The following is a 16,801-nucleotide window of genomic DNA, read 5'->3' as shown; positions in this document are numbered from 1 at the left end:
CAGATCCAAATCTATATTATAAAAGGGATAAAGATGATATGGTAATTTTGATACTGTATGTTGATGATTTACTAATAACAGGTGATGATCATCTCATAGATCAATGCAAGAAAGATCTAATTAGAGAATTCGAGATGAAAGATTTGGGACTCCTTCATTAATTCCTAGGACTGGGAGTACGACAAAGTTCTGACAACATTATACTTAATCAAGGGAAGTATACATTATATATCTTGAAGAGATTTGGAATGTGGAACTACGAGTCTTATGTTTTCTCCAATGGAGACTAATCTACATTAACTTAAAAGAAGCAACAACAAAATCACCTTCTATAGATTCTACTCTCTAGAGACAGATGATTAGGTCCTTTATGTACTTGGTAAATACACAACCTGATATTTGCTATGTCGTCAACACCTTAAGTCAGTTTATGTGTGAGCCAAAGGAGATTTACCTAGTTGCAGTCAAACACATTATGAGATACTTATAAGGCACTCTTAACCTTGGGCTCAAATATGAGAAAGTTGACTTGGATTTACATGGATTCACAGATTGAGATTGGGGTGGGAGTGTTAAGGATAGACAAAGTACTTCAGGATCTTGTTTCAGTTTAGGATCAACAATGATATCTTGGATATGCAGAAAACAGTCTTCAATAGCACAAAGTTCCACAGAAGCCGAATACATTGCAGCAACGATGACCTCTCGAGAAGCAGTTTGGCTTAGAAAGTTACTTGTGAGATTATTTGGTCAAGCCATGAATACTACAATTATTCATTGTGATAATCAAAGTTCCATCAAGTTTTCTGTGAATCCAATTTTCCATGACAGCTCCAAGCATATTGAAATTCCTTACCATTATGTAAGAGATATGGTAGACGAGAATACTGTAAAATTAGAATACATTTATACTGCAGATTAGACAACAGATATTCTTACCAAACCTCTCTCTCGAGTGAAGATAGATCACTTCAGAAAAAGACTTGGTATGGTTGAATTATAAAATTTTTGTATTCTTTAAATTATTAATAAAATAATTTTATTGTTAGGCTATTGACCGTTGTGGGCTCCACTATTTGTATTCATTATTTAAGAGGTGACGATCTCTGAGATAATGAGCACTTGTATGAAAGACATTATGAGAGATGACGATCTCTTAGATAATGTGCTAAACAATAGAGTTCTATTGTCATATCTAGATGAGTTCAAGATCACATTGTGATGTAGACATTGTTATGCCTATAAATCAAAATTTTGATAAAGAGAGAGTTTTATTTTTCTCTGGAGTTTATCTTGTGTTCTGGTAGATCTTAACTTAGGATCATGTTGTGATATAGGAATACTAGTACCTATGAGTCACAACTTGGATAAAGGAAGGATTTTGTAGTTTTATCGTGTATATTGCATTTCATGCAATATCATTATCACCAATATAACTGATATGTAATATCGCAGGTATAGTTATATGACTCAGTATCATGTGTTCGATGATACCACATGCCAAGAAGATTCAGTTAGATATAGAGTATCAATCTCTGCTTATTCATCTTAATTGATGATGCTAGATATGTTATTTCTCAGTATGATTATCAAGTTAAGAGGGAGTGTTAATTCCGTAACTTTGATAGATCACACTGATCTGATTACAGATCGAATAGACTTGTTCTTGCATGATTTAGAGGCCTATATTTAATGGTGCTTATTCTATTAGTAATCGGCTTTCCTAGAAGCATTATCGAGAGTTAAACCATTGTCACTTTAGTTAGTTTGTTTATTAATTAAAGTCCTCTCCTTAGTCACCAATTTTTAGAATTAGTTAGAGGCCGACCTAGTAAAGGACGTTCCCTTCTAGGGACATGCCCTTTAGGTGCATATTATTATAGGGTATATTTGTGGATAAAGAACACACAATAAATATACAGTCTGCTCTCTAGCAAATCTGCCCTATACGAATTATTGCAAAGACAAACAAGTTTCAGAATAGCATTTAATATTTTGGAAATTACCTCCTACATTCTGAAGAAGAAGATCAGAACAGCAACAATAAAGAAAAGGTATAATCTCAGATCTGAAACCTAGAATTTGCAGAAACTTTACAGGAGCTACCTCACTGCTAGGCTTGACCCAATTATCCTTGTTGGGAACTGAGCTCGCCTCTCCAACTCTTCTTAGTTATCATAAAACCTCTATTATCCACATAGCCTACACAAGATCACAGCATTACATAACTTCAGTACTGCTTCTTCATAATATAGCCTGCATGTTTCATGCATCACCTTTACAGGATCACAACGTCTCATCCATAACATGTCATATTATTACCAAGATTCATATACCAATCAGAATAGATGTACTTGTCATGTATCATAGTTTTAATGAATTTTAAAATTAGCAATGCCCGACAAGGGAGTTTAGTAATTTTTTCAAGTCTTGGAAAATATGTCGCCATGCCACCAAGTCACAGAAGAAAAATTATAAAACCAAAACTAAGCGAAATAATGTAAGTCTTTAATAAAACATAGTGAACATAAGAATATCTTTCAGAGATACTCTAGATTGGTCTACAATAGGCTGTTATATTTTTGGGCACTGCAATTTGATTAATGAAATAATACATTTAGCAGCCAGCAACAAAATATGATAAATATAAATTTTAGCACTTGATTTTGTTTCCAGGTTTCATTTATACTGTGATGATGAGTTGCCAGTGCAAGCTGTTAGCAAACACTTCAAATAAGCAAGCAACATCAAATTAATATTTTGTGAAACAGAACTCTTCAAAAGTTGCGGGGAAATTCTATGGACAGTAGAAACATTATATAAAGATGCTAGTTGTTACATATTGAGCCTAGTTGATATGATTATCACTTTTGGAAATCTGTGACATCCTATACATAAATGTTTCTGAGTTGACAATTGTATATATTGTTAGTGCTTATCTTGATGACATTATCTTCTAGCATTTTCCTATTGGCATATAGTTTGTAGTCTGACTGAAATGCTTCTGAAAATGGTAGGCAGCAATGCTTTTCTAATGCAGACACTCGGCGTCCTGCTGATTTATCTTCATCATTCACTACGATAAAGACAGTTATGAATCAGATGTATGAAGGCCTTCATTTTGTCCTTTATGCTCTCCTGAAGAAATCTAATACACGTGAAAAAGTTCTTGAGTACTTGGCAGAAGTTATCGAGAAAAATGCAGGAAGGGCAAAAATGAATGTAGGTTTTTAGCAACCTTTTGGAATATATAATCATGGTGTTGGATTTACTAGCATTTAATTTTCTTGCCGTCTATTTTGTATGGATTGCAGGTGAACCCTTTTAGATGTGCAAGCTCTGGCATGTTTGTCAGTCTCAGTGCCGTTATGCTTAAGCTATGTGCACCATTTTTAGGTGATTTGACAAAAATGAACTTAATTGATGCAAACTACATACTTTATAATGGCCGAATTGATTGTCGGTGAGATATACTGCTATTTTCTTTTCTTTTCAGCATCATTCTTTTTGTGTAGAAAACTGGTATCCCATCTTTGTTTCTTTGTAATGTTTGTGTAAATAAATTTGCTATGAATGGCTTATTTGCTGATGCATTACTCTACAGAGGATTGACAGCAATCCATGCTTCGTCAGAAGAGATTGCAACATGGGTGGATAGAAGGAACTATGCACGAACTGAAGGATATAGACAGCTTCAACATCAGAAGGAACAGGAAGAGCGTCGTGTACTACAGACACAAGGGGCCACAAGCTCTGGCAATACTTCTAATTCCATTGGTGTCAATGCCATACTTAGATCTGCAAGTGATGGAAGGCTCACCAAATATTCTTTTGTTACCGAATGTTTTTTCATGACAGCGAGGATACTGAACTTGGGCCTTTTGAAAGGGGTGTCTGAATTTCAAAGTCTATTGCAAGTAAGCATAAATATTTCTGTCTGTTTCACATCTATGGTTATCATATGTTTATTATGGAATTTATAAATTGGTAACCTAAATGACTTAAGGTATTTGATATGCATCCAGCCTTGTTCATCTGTTGTAAATCTGCATGCTTTTAATTTTTACATTCATGTGAAAGAATATAATTCTAGATATATTTGTTGAAAGTCCGTGTGGCCTAAATGGAACTTGTAATCTTTAAGACTTCTTGATTCTTCCAAAAGAAGTTGGAATTGTATCACATGTTGAGGGGAAGGAGTATAAATGCTAGCAAGTTTTTGAATGACAAGGAATTTGGAATCTGCAAGATATCTTGCTACTGTCAAGGTGCAAATTGTTGTGTGCATGCAGTGGTAAAAAATAGAAGTATTGGCCAATTTTTCAGCAAGTATCTTACACAGGCGGATTACAGAGTAGAACAACTGGTTTGTTATTAATTTGTTTTAAAAGAAAATTGCTACCAGAGCAGCAGCACCTTTTCATTACCCATAAACCAATTATAAAGTTAAATACAGAGAGTGTGCATGATAAAATGAATAGCTACGTGTCCATAGTTTTGTCCTCAAACTCCTCCTGCATGACTTCTACAGTCTCCTTCTTGCCCAAGTCCAGAATCCACAATGGAGGCATCTTCTTCCCTTATCACTATGCTGGTTACTTGCAGACCTGTCCAGACTGAGAAATCATTTGAAATGATTGATGGCACAATTTTATCAATTACATCATTTGAGAGGAAGTCCATTTCTTTTTTTGACTTTGTGGAAAATGTGCCTGATCGTGAAATCTCCAGTCTCTCTTAATAAATGGTGTATCACATCAAGCCACATCTGCGATTTCCAACTTGGGGCTTTGTTTGAAATTACTGCTTTCACCACATTTACAGAATCACCTTCAATATCAATGTTTAAGGTTCATATTTTTACAGCCTCAGGCCACCAAGAAGACCATATTTGGCATCATTGTTTTTCTGTCCAGGAGTTTCACTGAGCCACCCCAAATCAGTTCCTCTTTTTCATTCCTGACAATGAACTGGCGCCAAATGGGCAAGTGTTACCCTTCAAGTCGCCATTGAAGTTCAGTTTCAGACAGCCTTTTGGTGGATCCATTTTGCCTCAGCTTGAACATGATTATTTATAATATCGCCCCCCTCTAGGAGGGATCAAGTGGGGCCATTTCCTCATCATCTGTCCACCTCAACTGGATAAACTTTCAAAATGTTTGCCAGCAACTTTAACATTGAGATGATCATTTATCCCCACTTCTATTTTTATTTATGACTATTCCCAGTGAGGATTTCTTATTATTAAAGACACGCTCATTCCTCTCTCTCCAAATATGTCATACTGCCATTAACCACAATTCTCCCCAATTTGATCCTTTGTGAATTGCCAGCCAGCTTGTGAATATCTCTTTTAACAGATTTGTCAATGCATCATACCAGTTCATCTTCTCTGGTAATGGGTCCAACATTTGTAGGCAAATTCACACTGAACAAAGGGATGATCCAGACTATCTTTTTCTGCACAGCATAATGGACATCTGAAAGGGCCCATGTACAACCCATTCTCTTCAGTCCGTCCCATGCAAATATTTTGTTATGCACAGCAAGCCATATAGATCATGCCTTTTGAAGAATATTCCATTCCATGATAGATCACATCTCCATGAGCATTGTTCAAGTTCTTGATTTGATAGTTCGTACCCAAGTTTTGGTGAATTTTTTCTAGACTTGGCCACACACCAAATGACTTGATCATCTTCCATACCAATCACTATATGGTGCCTGCCATAACTCTTCCAATGGGGTGTCCTTGCTGTTTAGATACTATTATTTTTATTATTTTTAACAAATATTTAGTTCTCAGTCTAGTTTTCTCAAGCCAAAGAGTTTCTCCACCTAAAAACTTGTTTACTGCTCAAGATTTCTGACATCTATATGATGGTTTCAATTGCATTCTAAGTTGTATTTCTAAATGGGTTGTTTGTATTCATGTTTTTGGTGGTTAGAACCATAGTTCACAAAGTCAGAGTCGGCTCAGACTCAACAAGGTCGACTCAACTCATGACTTAGCTATGACTTGGCGAAATGAAAAAACCCTTGAAATTTAGAGATTTAAATGATTTAAAACTTATTTCATGCACCCTTTATTGAATGTAACTTAAAAACGCTATAAAATCATCAAATAGAAGCTAGCATAGATAAACAAGGAACATAAATGATAAATCTATCACATATGTAAGATGTAAATTGTAGCTGAAGTAAAGAGAAAGAACATAGGATCATATGACATAGATATATAAAATTATAAATGTGCAAAGCATAAATGTATGTAAGATCCATGAAACATATGTGTAACTATATAGTGTAAACAGTAACAGTGTAAACAAAAAACTAGTCAAGCTCAAGCCTCATCCTCATCTTCGAGCTCGGCCGTAGCCATAGCTTGAGCCTCTGAGTATCTCATCTGCCTGCTACAAAGGCATCTAAGGTAGGTCCTAGAGGATTGAGTAGCCATAGCCTCTACATGTGAGGTGGACTTATGGACAACATCAATAGGGCGTGCGATTGTCATTGTGTGTGCGTGTGTGTTGTCTGCCAAAATGTGCTCTATCCTCCGCCATAGCCACAACCTCACCCTCTATATTTGCCTAGTCAACCCAGTCAAGGTCCTCAATGAAAGATGGGATCGAAAGTCTCAGTGAGCCTCTTTGACTCTAGATCAATCTCCTCTAGCGTGATCAGGGGGGAGTCGATGTCCAAAATTTGTTTGGTTTTAAGATGAAGGTTGTCATGAACAAAGACAAGATCATTCCTCTTCATAGATTAACCTATTTTGCCTCTTCGAGTGGATGTGCTCAAACATGGACCAGTTGTGCTCACATCCAGAAGCATTGCCTAGATGACTCAAAATACAAATGACAATTTTTTGAAAATTTGGAGTTGAGGGCCCAAACATTTGCTACCATCTATTTGAAATAAGGAAAAGAAAAATAATTAGTCTCATTTACAAGTACAAATTTAAGGCTAAATTACAAAAGCATAAATTAAAATGCGTAAATTATAAGCCATGAACTTATAGTATTATTTTTACCTGGCTATAAATTTGTCCGAGCAGTAGTGTACATCTTGCTAGAGAAAATCACCCCTTCTTGATTATTAAATGTATCTAGCTCAATGGTTGTTGCTGAGGCATTGCCATCACTGCACATCTTATGCATCACTGAATATAGGTCGGTAAAAAATTCTCATCTGCCTTGAAGTTGGGACAATAACAAAATGTTGGATTCAAGTAATAGGCTGCTGCATGGATGGGCCTATGAAGCTGATTCTGACATCTCCTATCAATGATCTCCCAAATGGGGCTATACTGGGATCTAATGGCCTCCTTGGCCCTATTCATGCCATCATATATGTAGCCCATAGAGGGCTTCTCCCCATCAATAACTTTTAAGAGAACTACGAGGGGCTCAATGGCCTGCATACAATGTAAAAAAAAACATTTAAGTCATAAACTAAATTATTAAACAAGTAAATACTAAATACTAAATGTTAAATTGTAATAAACTTACCTCTAATATTTCTTTAGAAGGTGTCCAAAAACCAACCTTATCAAAAGATGCAATTTTCCATATCTATCCCTATAGTGGTTGTAGCAAAGGAAGAGGAAGTCCACTCCTCTCCAACAAACATGGGACTCTAATTTTCCCTTGATGTCAACAAGGATTTCAGTGTGAGAAAATTTGAGACAAACCTCATGATACCAAGATGAGCTAACTCCTTTTTCCTTTTGTATTTCCTTATTATGCTAAGGACTAGTGCATTATTGTAGACAAACTTGCATATATTCTTGGCTCTTGCAATGCATGATTTGACCCACTCGAGCTTACCAATATCCTCCAACACATGGTCAAGGCAATGAGCCACACAAGGAGACCAAAACATTTTGGTGTGCCTCTCCATCAAAAGTTCACTTGCGACAATTTTAAATTAATTAGAAATTTACATATGTTAAGAAACTTAGAAAAGTTAACAGTTAAAAGTTTAATTGCAACAACATAAGTTGTTGCATTATCCATCACCACCTGTACTGCATTTTCTTCCCCCAGCTCTGCTTTGATTACCTTAATAACCTCACACAAGTATGTGGCATTTTTAACATGTGAGGGAGCATCAATAGAATGGTGGATCCTATAAAATTTAAATAGAGCAAAATAACTAATTTTCATGGATCATCATAACATGAGATCTGGTGGTAGCTTGGGAAGTCTCTGTCATCCAGTACATGCAAAGGGAAGCTTGAGAGAGGGCGGTTCCAGAGAGCACGGTACAAGACGAACTTTCAGTGCCACCAGCACTATATGACCTTCTCGGACAAATCCCTCGGTTGCTGGTAAGAAACTTGGTACATGTGGAGGAAGAAAGAGCTGAAGCACAAAGTGAGTGAAGAAGGCAAAAAGTGCTCCAACAATTCACTAAAAGAAGTACACAAGAACTTCAAGAGAGAATTGCCAAGGAAGACAATAAAGGGCATTGCCAAGTTGGCAATCTTAGGAGGACGGGGAAGGAAGAAGGATAGATAGACCTTGAGACCCTGACACGTAGAGAACATCGTGGTACACAGGAACAAAGTTTTAGTTACGAAGATGAGGAACTAGGGAATGCAAGAGAAGCCTCAGAAACAAGCACTCAAGAAACCCTCTTGATAGGAGGGCACACACTCCCAATAGGAGGGAACACACTCCCGACAGGAGGGAAAATAGTCCCGATAGGAGGGAAAAGGATGGCCACTAAAAAACAAAAACTTTCAAGGTTCATAGGAAACGGGATGGAAGACTCTGCTAGGCATTGTAAAACCTGCATAACTATATGGTAGGCGAATGGAGAAAATTACAAATGAATGTCTAAAGGCATTTCATGCCACCCTACGGTGAATGGCTATTGATTGGTACACAGACTTGGAGGTTGGGAAGGCCACATGGAGGGACCTAAGTACTACTTTTGAGGAGGAATTTTGACTATTACGGATGATGATGAGATTGTAACAGAGATATACAACACAAGACAAGAAAAAAGTGAATCTGTAAGAGCATATAGTAGTAGACTGAAGGAGTTGATAGGGAAATCGGATAATATGGATTGAAGAGAAGATGCTTCATTGAAGGGTTAACCTCATCCCTACAAAGGAAAATGAAAATTGTCCTGGGCTAAAGAAAAGACGGTTCATTAAAGGGTTAACCCCGTCCCTACAAAGAAAAATGAAAATTGTCCCACCACCATCATTTGTTGAATCATGTATATGTGCGATGATGATATAGAAAGTGAATGCAAGACTTCTAAAGGAAGGAGGCACGAAAGTGGAAGCGAGAGTTTCAAAGAAAGTGGGGGTGAATCTAAAACCATACGAGCATTGTGGAAAGATATGATGAGGATGATGAAGGAAATAACAAGCAAGGAGGAGAAAAGGGAAGGAAAAGAACTATGGTGTATAGACTGTAAAAAGGAGGGGCGCACGAAGAACACTTACCCTAGGAAGACATTTTTGTGACATATGTCAGGTAATGGGGCATTTAATCAAGGATTGTCCCTATGATTTGTAAGCACGCAATGTTCAATCATTTTTCATGCAAGGAGAACCATCCACACCTCCCTCTACTCCCCCATGCAACACTAACACAAAAGCTTCACTTGGAGGATTCTAAAACAATACGAGGGGTAGCAAAAATAACAGCAATGACGACACACTAAGGAGCCAAATACAATACAATTTCAGAGGACGACCCATGATACAATGTAGGAGATGCAATGAGTGGGGGCACTTTCCCCGTGATTGTTAGAATGGAGGACAAGGTAAGGGGATGCTTTGCAAATGGTGTGGGGTTGAAAATTATGAGGGTGCTAGCTGCTCCAAACAGAAGAGTGTGAATATGTGGGAGGTGGTAGAACCAGAAGAAGAAGTCTTTGCTATCACTTGAATGTAGGCCAAAAACTCACATATTTGGATGTTAGTACGAAAAAAGAGAGGTTGGACAAAGCCAAGAAGGAGATCCAAGAGATGATGGGTAAGGAAGGGAAGGTGAGTACTTCTAAAATCTACTCTACCAAGTCCATTCTAGAAACTAACATCATGAATTGAGTCTTGAGACCACAGTACCAGTAAAGATTGGGGATCTGTTGGAGACCCTATTGCAATTAAGGGTGGCAATAACACATGGAAGTAGTACTAAGGAGGAACCATTGAAGGAGGAAGAAAAAATGGGTAAAGACAGTAACTTTGTATTTACCATAGGAATGGGATGGACTCCAATAGTGGAGGAGATGGAGATCATGGGGTATAAATTGACCAATACTATTGTAGGTGGAGGCTTTGGCTAAATGTCCTTGTAATGTCCCTTCTTTGGGGACATTAGAATTATTAAGAAGGAACGAATTTACAATTTTAAGTTTGACTATGTAAGCTGGAGATTTATTATTAAAGGTCAAATTAATATTCCATATGGTCACAAGAGGACGAGGAGGAATAAGAAAATTTATTAGAGAGAAGTAGAAATCACAAGAATGGGACAAAGGCCAGAGGGGACTTGAAGAGTCTCAGTTTGTGTATTAAAAGGGAAAAGAGACTCATGACTGGGCATGTTTGATTTATTAATCTGATTTTTAGTTCTCTCTTGTGAGAGTCATTTAGAAAGCTTCAGCTTTCAGCCAGTGTGAGGACATAGCTCCTTGTGCAGGCAGGCAGTGGACGCAAACCCATTGTCCGTGGAGATATCATTTCAGGTGTCTCGATTGTGCTTACAGGTTCTTCTCTTGTTTTCCAGTCTGACTATAAAATCTGTATATAAGATTGAATTGTGGTTAGTGGGTTATTGTATTGCTATTGTATAATACAATAACGTTTTAGTTGCTAGTTGTTATTTTAGTGCTGTATAAGGCAATAACGTTGTTTAAGGAATTATAAGAGTTTGCTGGTTTCATCCCATCAGTTTGTAATTCATGGTTATATGTTCGACATCTTGAATGTTATTTTGGAAATAACGAATTGTTGTCTTGTGGAGAACCATTGGTTTTATTGTTGTCTCGTATTGCATGTTCTTATAATTGAATCCGAATATTATATTCCTAAAGAGGCTGGATAAGTGCTGGTTAGTATTTCTACTATTACGATTGTGTTGGAAATTATCCACAAAGTTATATTGCTGATCATATTAGGAAAAGAAAAATCAATAAATATCTGGATCAGGATATTACAGTAGTATCAGAGCTGTGCATCCTGCCAGCCTGTGAAACATATTTTCAGGGAATACCACCTTGTTAGGTCTTATTGGAGGTTTCAATTGTAGTTCGAATTTTAACCTATTTGGAAAAAGGTTATATTATCAACATTTCTTGAAATATTACAAGGGCTGAAGGTATTTGGAGAGTGAGATTTGTTAAGCTGCAAATCATATTACCATGAAATGCTATGTCATTCAATTATCTGAGAAGAAAAGGTGAGCCTGGACGCAAAACTAGCACTCACATGACACTTTCAAAATTAAGGAATGGAATGATTCATCAATATCCAGAGGTTGTAGCTCTAGTACAGAATTGGTGATTAAAGTTATTGAGTTTTAGCACCACACAGGTCGATATCTGCATAAGATAAGGCCGGGACGACTAAGAGTGGCAACAGTTGCATCCACTGTAGTAGATAAAATCTTCAAATTGGCAGACATATGGGTTGGTATCTGCATTTTTGAGAAGAAGAATAGTAGTGACAATACCTCATCCTAGTCAGATAGGACAGAGGTACTAACAGTTAGTTGCAGTGTTATTGTATAGACCAACATTGATTTACGGGTTGAGCCAAAGACGTGATTCACATCATTTCCCATGTAGTGTGACTGCAGTCACAGGAAGTTTAGAAGGCACGGTAGGGAGAATAGAGCGGTGGAGTCTAGAGAGGAATATTCAAAGTTGCCGGTAGCTAGCAGAAGTGTTGAGTGAAGGCGAGATACATCCTCATTGTAGAATCGGACCACCCACCAGCACATGTCAAACAAGTCACGGTGGTATCAGATACCAAGTTCTCTCAAGCGTAATAGCAGATTGGAGTCGGGTCACTCACTTCAGCAGTATCTTCATCCACGTCAAGGAAGGGGCCACGAGTTACAAAGAACAGTAGAAATCAAATTGTTCTTGGTTATAATAGTTCACGGGTCTGCCATCATCAACGACCAATCTCTAGAATAATGAAATTCATAGTGGCGACTGATATTGTGGAGAATGAAACACAATTTGGAATTACGCAAGTTATGTTGTAAGTTCGAGCCTATCAAATTTTGAACAGAGTAATTGGGACATTTCACGGAATTGTCTTTTACAATAATTGAAGTCCAAGTCGATGGAAGGAGATTTATAGAGAAGTGAGGATCGTCTTCTTGACTTTGGGTTTGTGCGTCTTCCGGATGCTAGTGATATTGGAACGATAGTCCTCTTGCAAAAACATTGAAATCTACTGCGGGGTCAGAAAGTTAAGAGGTTGGACATGAGACGTTAAGCATCTGTCAATAATGACTAAGTGTTACTCTTAATCAAGAGCTTCTGAAGATTAGAACTGACACTTGCCAGATACCTGCAAATATCTCAATCTATGCAGAAGCCAATTGGAGTGGATTATTCCAAAGAAAGACAAAATTGAATTTGTGGTAGTATTGTCATTACCAGTTAGCACGTAACTTTGGAGTTGTGGAAAATATTCCTTGCGAAAACTAATTCCGATCACAAAGCATTACTTTATTGGGAAGTTGATCAAGATAATGATGGTTGAATTGATTACAGTAAGTTCACAGCAATGATGCATAAGGGAAATGGTGCAATAGGTAGGAAAAACCATGAGAAATAGTTTAGGATTGAGGGATGCCTTGAGAATTGTTTAAGAACTAGCGAGAAATACTTCTAAATACAATTTCAGAGGAATTTTTTTGTTCCAATCTTTCTCCCTTGCAGTTTATTAATTTGTTAGCCATTTGTCCACCAAATTGCATATTAAGGAAGTTGAAAGAAGCAATCAGGTCCGTCCACAAAAGCAATTCCTTTTTGAACTGTAAGCAGTGGTTCATTCACTGCATAATTGGTAGTGTCATGTTTCATCTATCAATCACGGTTTCTGATAGGTGAAGTGAGTTCCAAATTGGGTTGCTAGTTTTAGCCTTTGTCGATACGAACAAGTTTGGTGTCCTGTAGTAATCTTTTTCGTTCCCATCAAAGATGATGAGATGGATTTTCTATCTTGATACTTAATGTCTTCTAGTTGAACATGAGTGAAGATATATTGAATTCTCCAAAGTATGACATAATAGAGCTGATGAAGCATATGAGACTATTAATGTGTAATTCTTCTAAGGATCTGAACTAAGAAAATGGATAATCATTGAATACATTGTTTTATGTGAATCAAGGTTGGGGAGATAGAAAGCTTACTGTAGTAGTCTCACATCTTCAAGGATTCAAATTTTTATTTCCAAGACACTAGGCAAATGATTACCATTGAGGATTCTAGAAGAGTTTGCAATTAAAGCATCAAGGTTGCAACTGCCAAATGAAAAATTGGTAACTGAAGTTAATGCTATTGTATGAGCTGCATATGATTGGGAACGAAGTGCTAAGAGACTTCTTTGGGCAGACGGTTCTACCTCTGAATATAAGGTTCTAGACAAGAAGTTAGAAGACATGTGTATCCTTACCTACCTTTATGCACATCAAGAATGCTGCTATTTCAGAATATTCCAGTTAGACTATAAGTAGGATAACAACCTTCAGCAATTGGAAAAGATTTGTATAAAATCAAGAAAGATACTATGAAGATACAAGTACAGATAGCCTAGCATTCTGAATTCGATATGAGAGCAGAAATAGTTGACATGTATAGAGTATAAAGAATTTCCTATCCGAATTTAGGATGATTTATTATTCAGTGACTATGTGGATTTTTATCTAGGGCAGCAAAATATGATGGATATGGCAAAAAGAAGGTATATGGAGTTGGTCCAGGATCTCTTTGCAAATGAACAACACACAAGGGTGTACAAAGAATTTCTGATAGTCTAGAATTATCATTTGAATGGACTTGAAATAGAAGAACAGACAACTATCAGAGATTTGTAACCTTCTCGCAATCACGTAGAAGATCTTACACAAGGTATAGGTTTCTTCATTGGTGACTTGGAGGTAAGTTTTGTCAAGCAGAATAATGAAGTAGATTGTACACAAGATAACAATAGTTTGGGACGTTGGCGTCATGAACCATATATTCATGATACTTAGAACATGAATTTAGAGGAACAACCTAAGATGACACTGCAAGACAGCGAATAGTTTCATTAGGGAGATAATGAAACACACGCCTTACAAAATCAACTAAAGGTTAGTAAAGACATGGTTGTGCCATCTTTGGTGCAGTATGACAGTACCCATGAGTTGGTTGAGGAGATCTACCCTGGGGAAGGGGAAGGTGATAGGCTTGTGGCCGAGTTATAGAAGGTCAAAACAACCCTTGAGACTATGAAATCAGATTACTTATATCTGTTGTCCGACAGGGATTATATTCTTAGGGTTGTTGAGATTTATGCAACACAGTCAAATAGGGAAAAGGAGGAGAGTGAGGATCTCAATAAGTCGCTCAAGTATGTTTGGGAGGCACTGAGTGAAATTCAATTATCTCTATAGGGAGCAGCAAATCAAATCAAGCTCATAGAACACTCTCGGGAACATGAGAATAGAATGAGGCAGGAGTTCTTCTAGGAAGTCATTGACGAACTTGAGAACATTTAGCGGGTGTATGACTTGGATAGCTGCCCCAAGTGGTCAATTAGCAAAACTTCAGAACACTTTTAGCTTGTTGACAACCCTTTGTTTGAAGTTGTTGCTGATTGGACGTTCGACAATCCTCTTTTTGTGTTAATTGAGGGATCATCTCTTATTTTCCATGAAGAGGAAGAGTTTGATTTCAAACTTTGGGATCCTGCCTCAGATCCTAGCAGTGAATTCAGATCTCAGCATGGGGATAATGAGTCAACTTCTGTTGCTTATCATTTGATCAGCCCAAACATATTCTATGATTTCACCCCATTCAGGAGTTGGGTGAATTATCTTTTTCAGCCTCTGAACAGTTCTCTGTGGAGTATTTATGTGAGGTTTGTGGTTAGATTCTCAGCATCTTTCATATTCATAACACCTATGCGCTTGGGAATTCTCCAAGTTTATGCTGACAGTATAAATTTTGATGTCCTTGGGCTGGTGGTTTTAGCTTTTGAATAGCTCATTTCTTACATTGTCCATTTAGGTCAGATCTTCACATTCTATTGGATTATACATGGACCCTGGATATATTTCTATCTCATCATAGCAGCGAGGCAACGCAACAGAGTTTGGGATCCAGGTGTTTGTAGATTGTATCTATGGTTGGATGAGGATTTTAAGGTGGTCCTATTTAGTTTGAGGCTGATTATGGTGATGATCAGTGTTGACCTATTTATAGGCGCAACGTTTCTTTGAAGAGTAATATGGGATCCAGGAATTCAGTTGACAGGTGTTTTGCAAAGTGGTACCGTGCTTCACAGTTTTGCTGGATTTGTTGTTAGTTTGGGCTACTGGATTAACTATAGATTTATATGGGATCATGGTACATATTGCTTGAGGGCAATCAATCTCAAGGAAGGGAGATTTGTAATGTCCCTTCTTTGGGGATATTAGAATTATTAAGAAGGAACAAATTTACAATATTAAGTTTGACTATGTAAGCTGGAGATTTATTATTAAAGGTCAAATTAATATTCCATGTGGTCACAAGAGGATGAGGAGGAATAAGACGATTTATTAGAGAGAAGTTGAAGAGTCATAAGAATGGGACAAAGGCTAGAGGGGAGTTGAAGAGTCTCAGTCTGTGTATTAAAAGGGGAAAGAGACTCATGGCTAGGCATGCTTGATTTATTAATCTGATTTTCAATTCTCTCTTGTGAGAGTCATTCAGAAAGCTTTAGCTTTCAGCCAGTATGAGGATGTAGCCCTCAAGCAAGCAAGCAGTGGACGCAAATCCATTGTCCGTGGAGATATTGTTTCAGGTGTCGATTGTGCTTATAGGTTCTTCTCTTGTTTTTTAATCTGACTATAAAATCTGTGTATAAGATTGGATTGTGGTTAGCTGGTTATTGTATTGCTGTTGTAGAATACAATAACGTTTTAGTTGCTGGTTGTTATTTTGCTGCTATATAAGGCAATAACGTTGTTTAAAGAATTATAAGAGTTTGCTCGTTTCACCCCATCAGTTTGTAATTCATGGTTATATGTTTGACATCTTGAATGTTATTTTCGAAATAACAAATTATTGTCTTGTGGAGAACCCTTGGTTTTATTGTTGTCTCATATTGCATGTTCTTATAATTGAATCCAAATATTATATTCCTAAAGAGGCTGGATAAGTGCTAGTTAGTATTTCTACTGTTACGATTGTGCTGGAAATTATTCACAAAGTTTTATTGCTGAATATCAGGAAAAGAAAAATTAGTAAATATTTGGATCAGGATATTACAGTCCTCCATGAAGAAACTTGGAAGGCTCTTGGGAAACCAACCCTAAGGCCACCCACCTTCCAGTTAGTCGAAGCGGATCAACATGGGATCAAGCCCATTGGAACCTTAGTGGGACAGAAAGTGGTGATTCAGACTCAACAATTCTTTCCTGATTTTGTAGTAATTGCCCTGGAGAAGAAGGGGTACAATGCAATATTGGGGAGGGGATGGTTAATCTTAGTAAAAGCTAATCACAACTGGAAGAAAAATGCCCTTTCTATTGAAATTGATGGTAGGCAGTACACTGTTGATCT

The 16,801-nt window shown here is 37.3% G+C and overlaps 1 protein-coding gene across 3 annotated transcripts in view; it reads left to right on the top strand.

The window, feature by feature from the left end:
* Nucleotides 1–16,801, top strand: part of LOC149538698 (U-box domain-containing protein) — a 207,769-nt gene that overhangs the window by 54,808 nt on the left and 136,160 nt on the right. For all 3 annotated transcript variants that reach the window (XM_089800031.1, XM_089800032.1, XM_089800033.1), the window contains exons 3-5: nucleotides 3,018–3,222; nucleotides 3,315–3,463; nucleotides 3,605–3,917. In XM_089800031.1, the coding sequence (XP_089656157.1) occupies nucleotides 3,018–3,222; nucleotides 3,315–3,463; nucleotides 3,605–3,917 (667 nt within the window). The remainder of the gene's footprint in view (nucleotides 1–3,017; nucleotides 3,223–3,314; nucleotides 3,464–3,604; nucleotides 3,918–16,801) is intronic.

This window comes from Cupressus sempervirens, chromosome 9, assembly GCF_028749045.1.
Source record: "Cupressus sempervirens isolate cs-2001-9-10 chromosome 9, ASM2874904v1, whole genome shotgun sequence".
Taxonomy (NCBI): Eukaryota; Viridiplantae; Streptophyta; class Pinopsida; order Cupressales; family Cupressaceae; genus Cupressus; species Cupressus sempervirens.
Note: the sequence above shows the minus strand (reverse complement) of the source record. Positions and strands in the feature narration are given on the sequence as shown.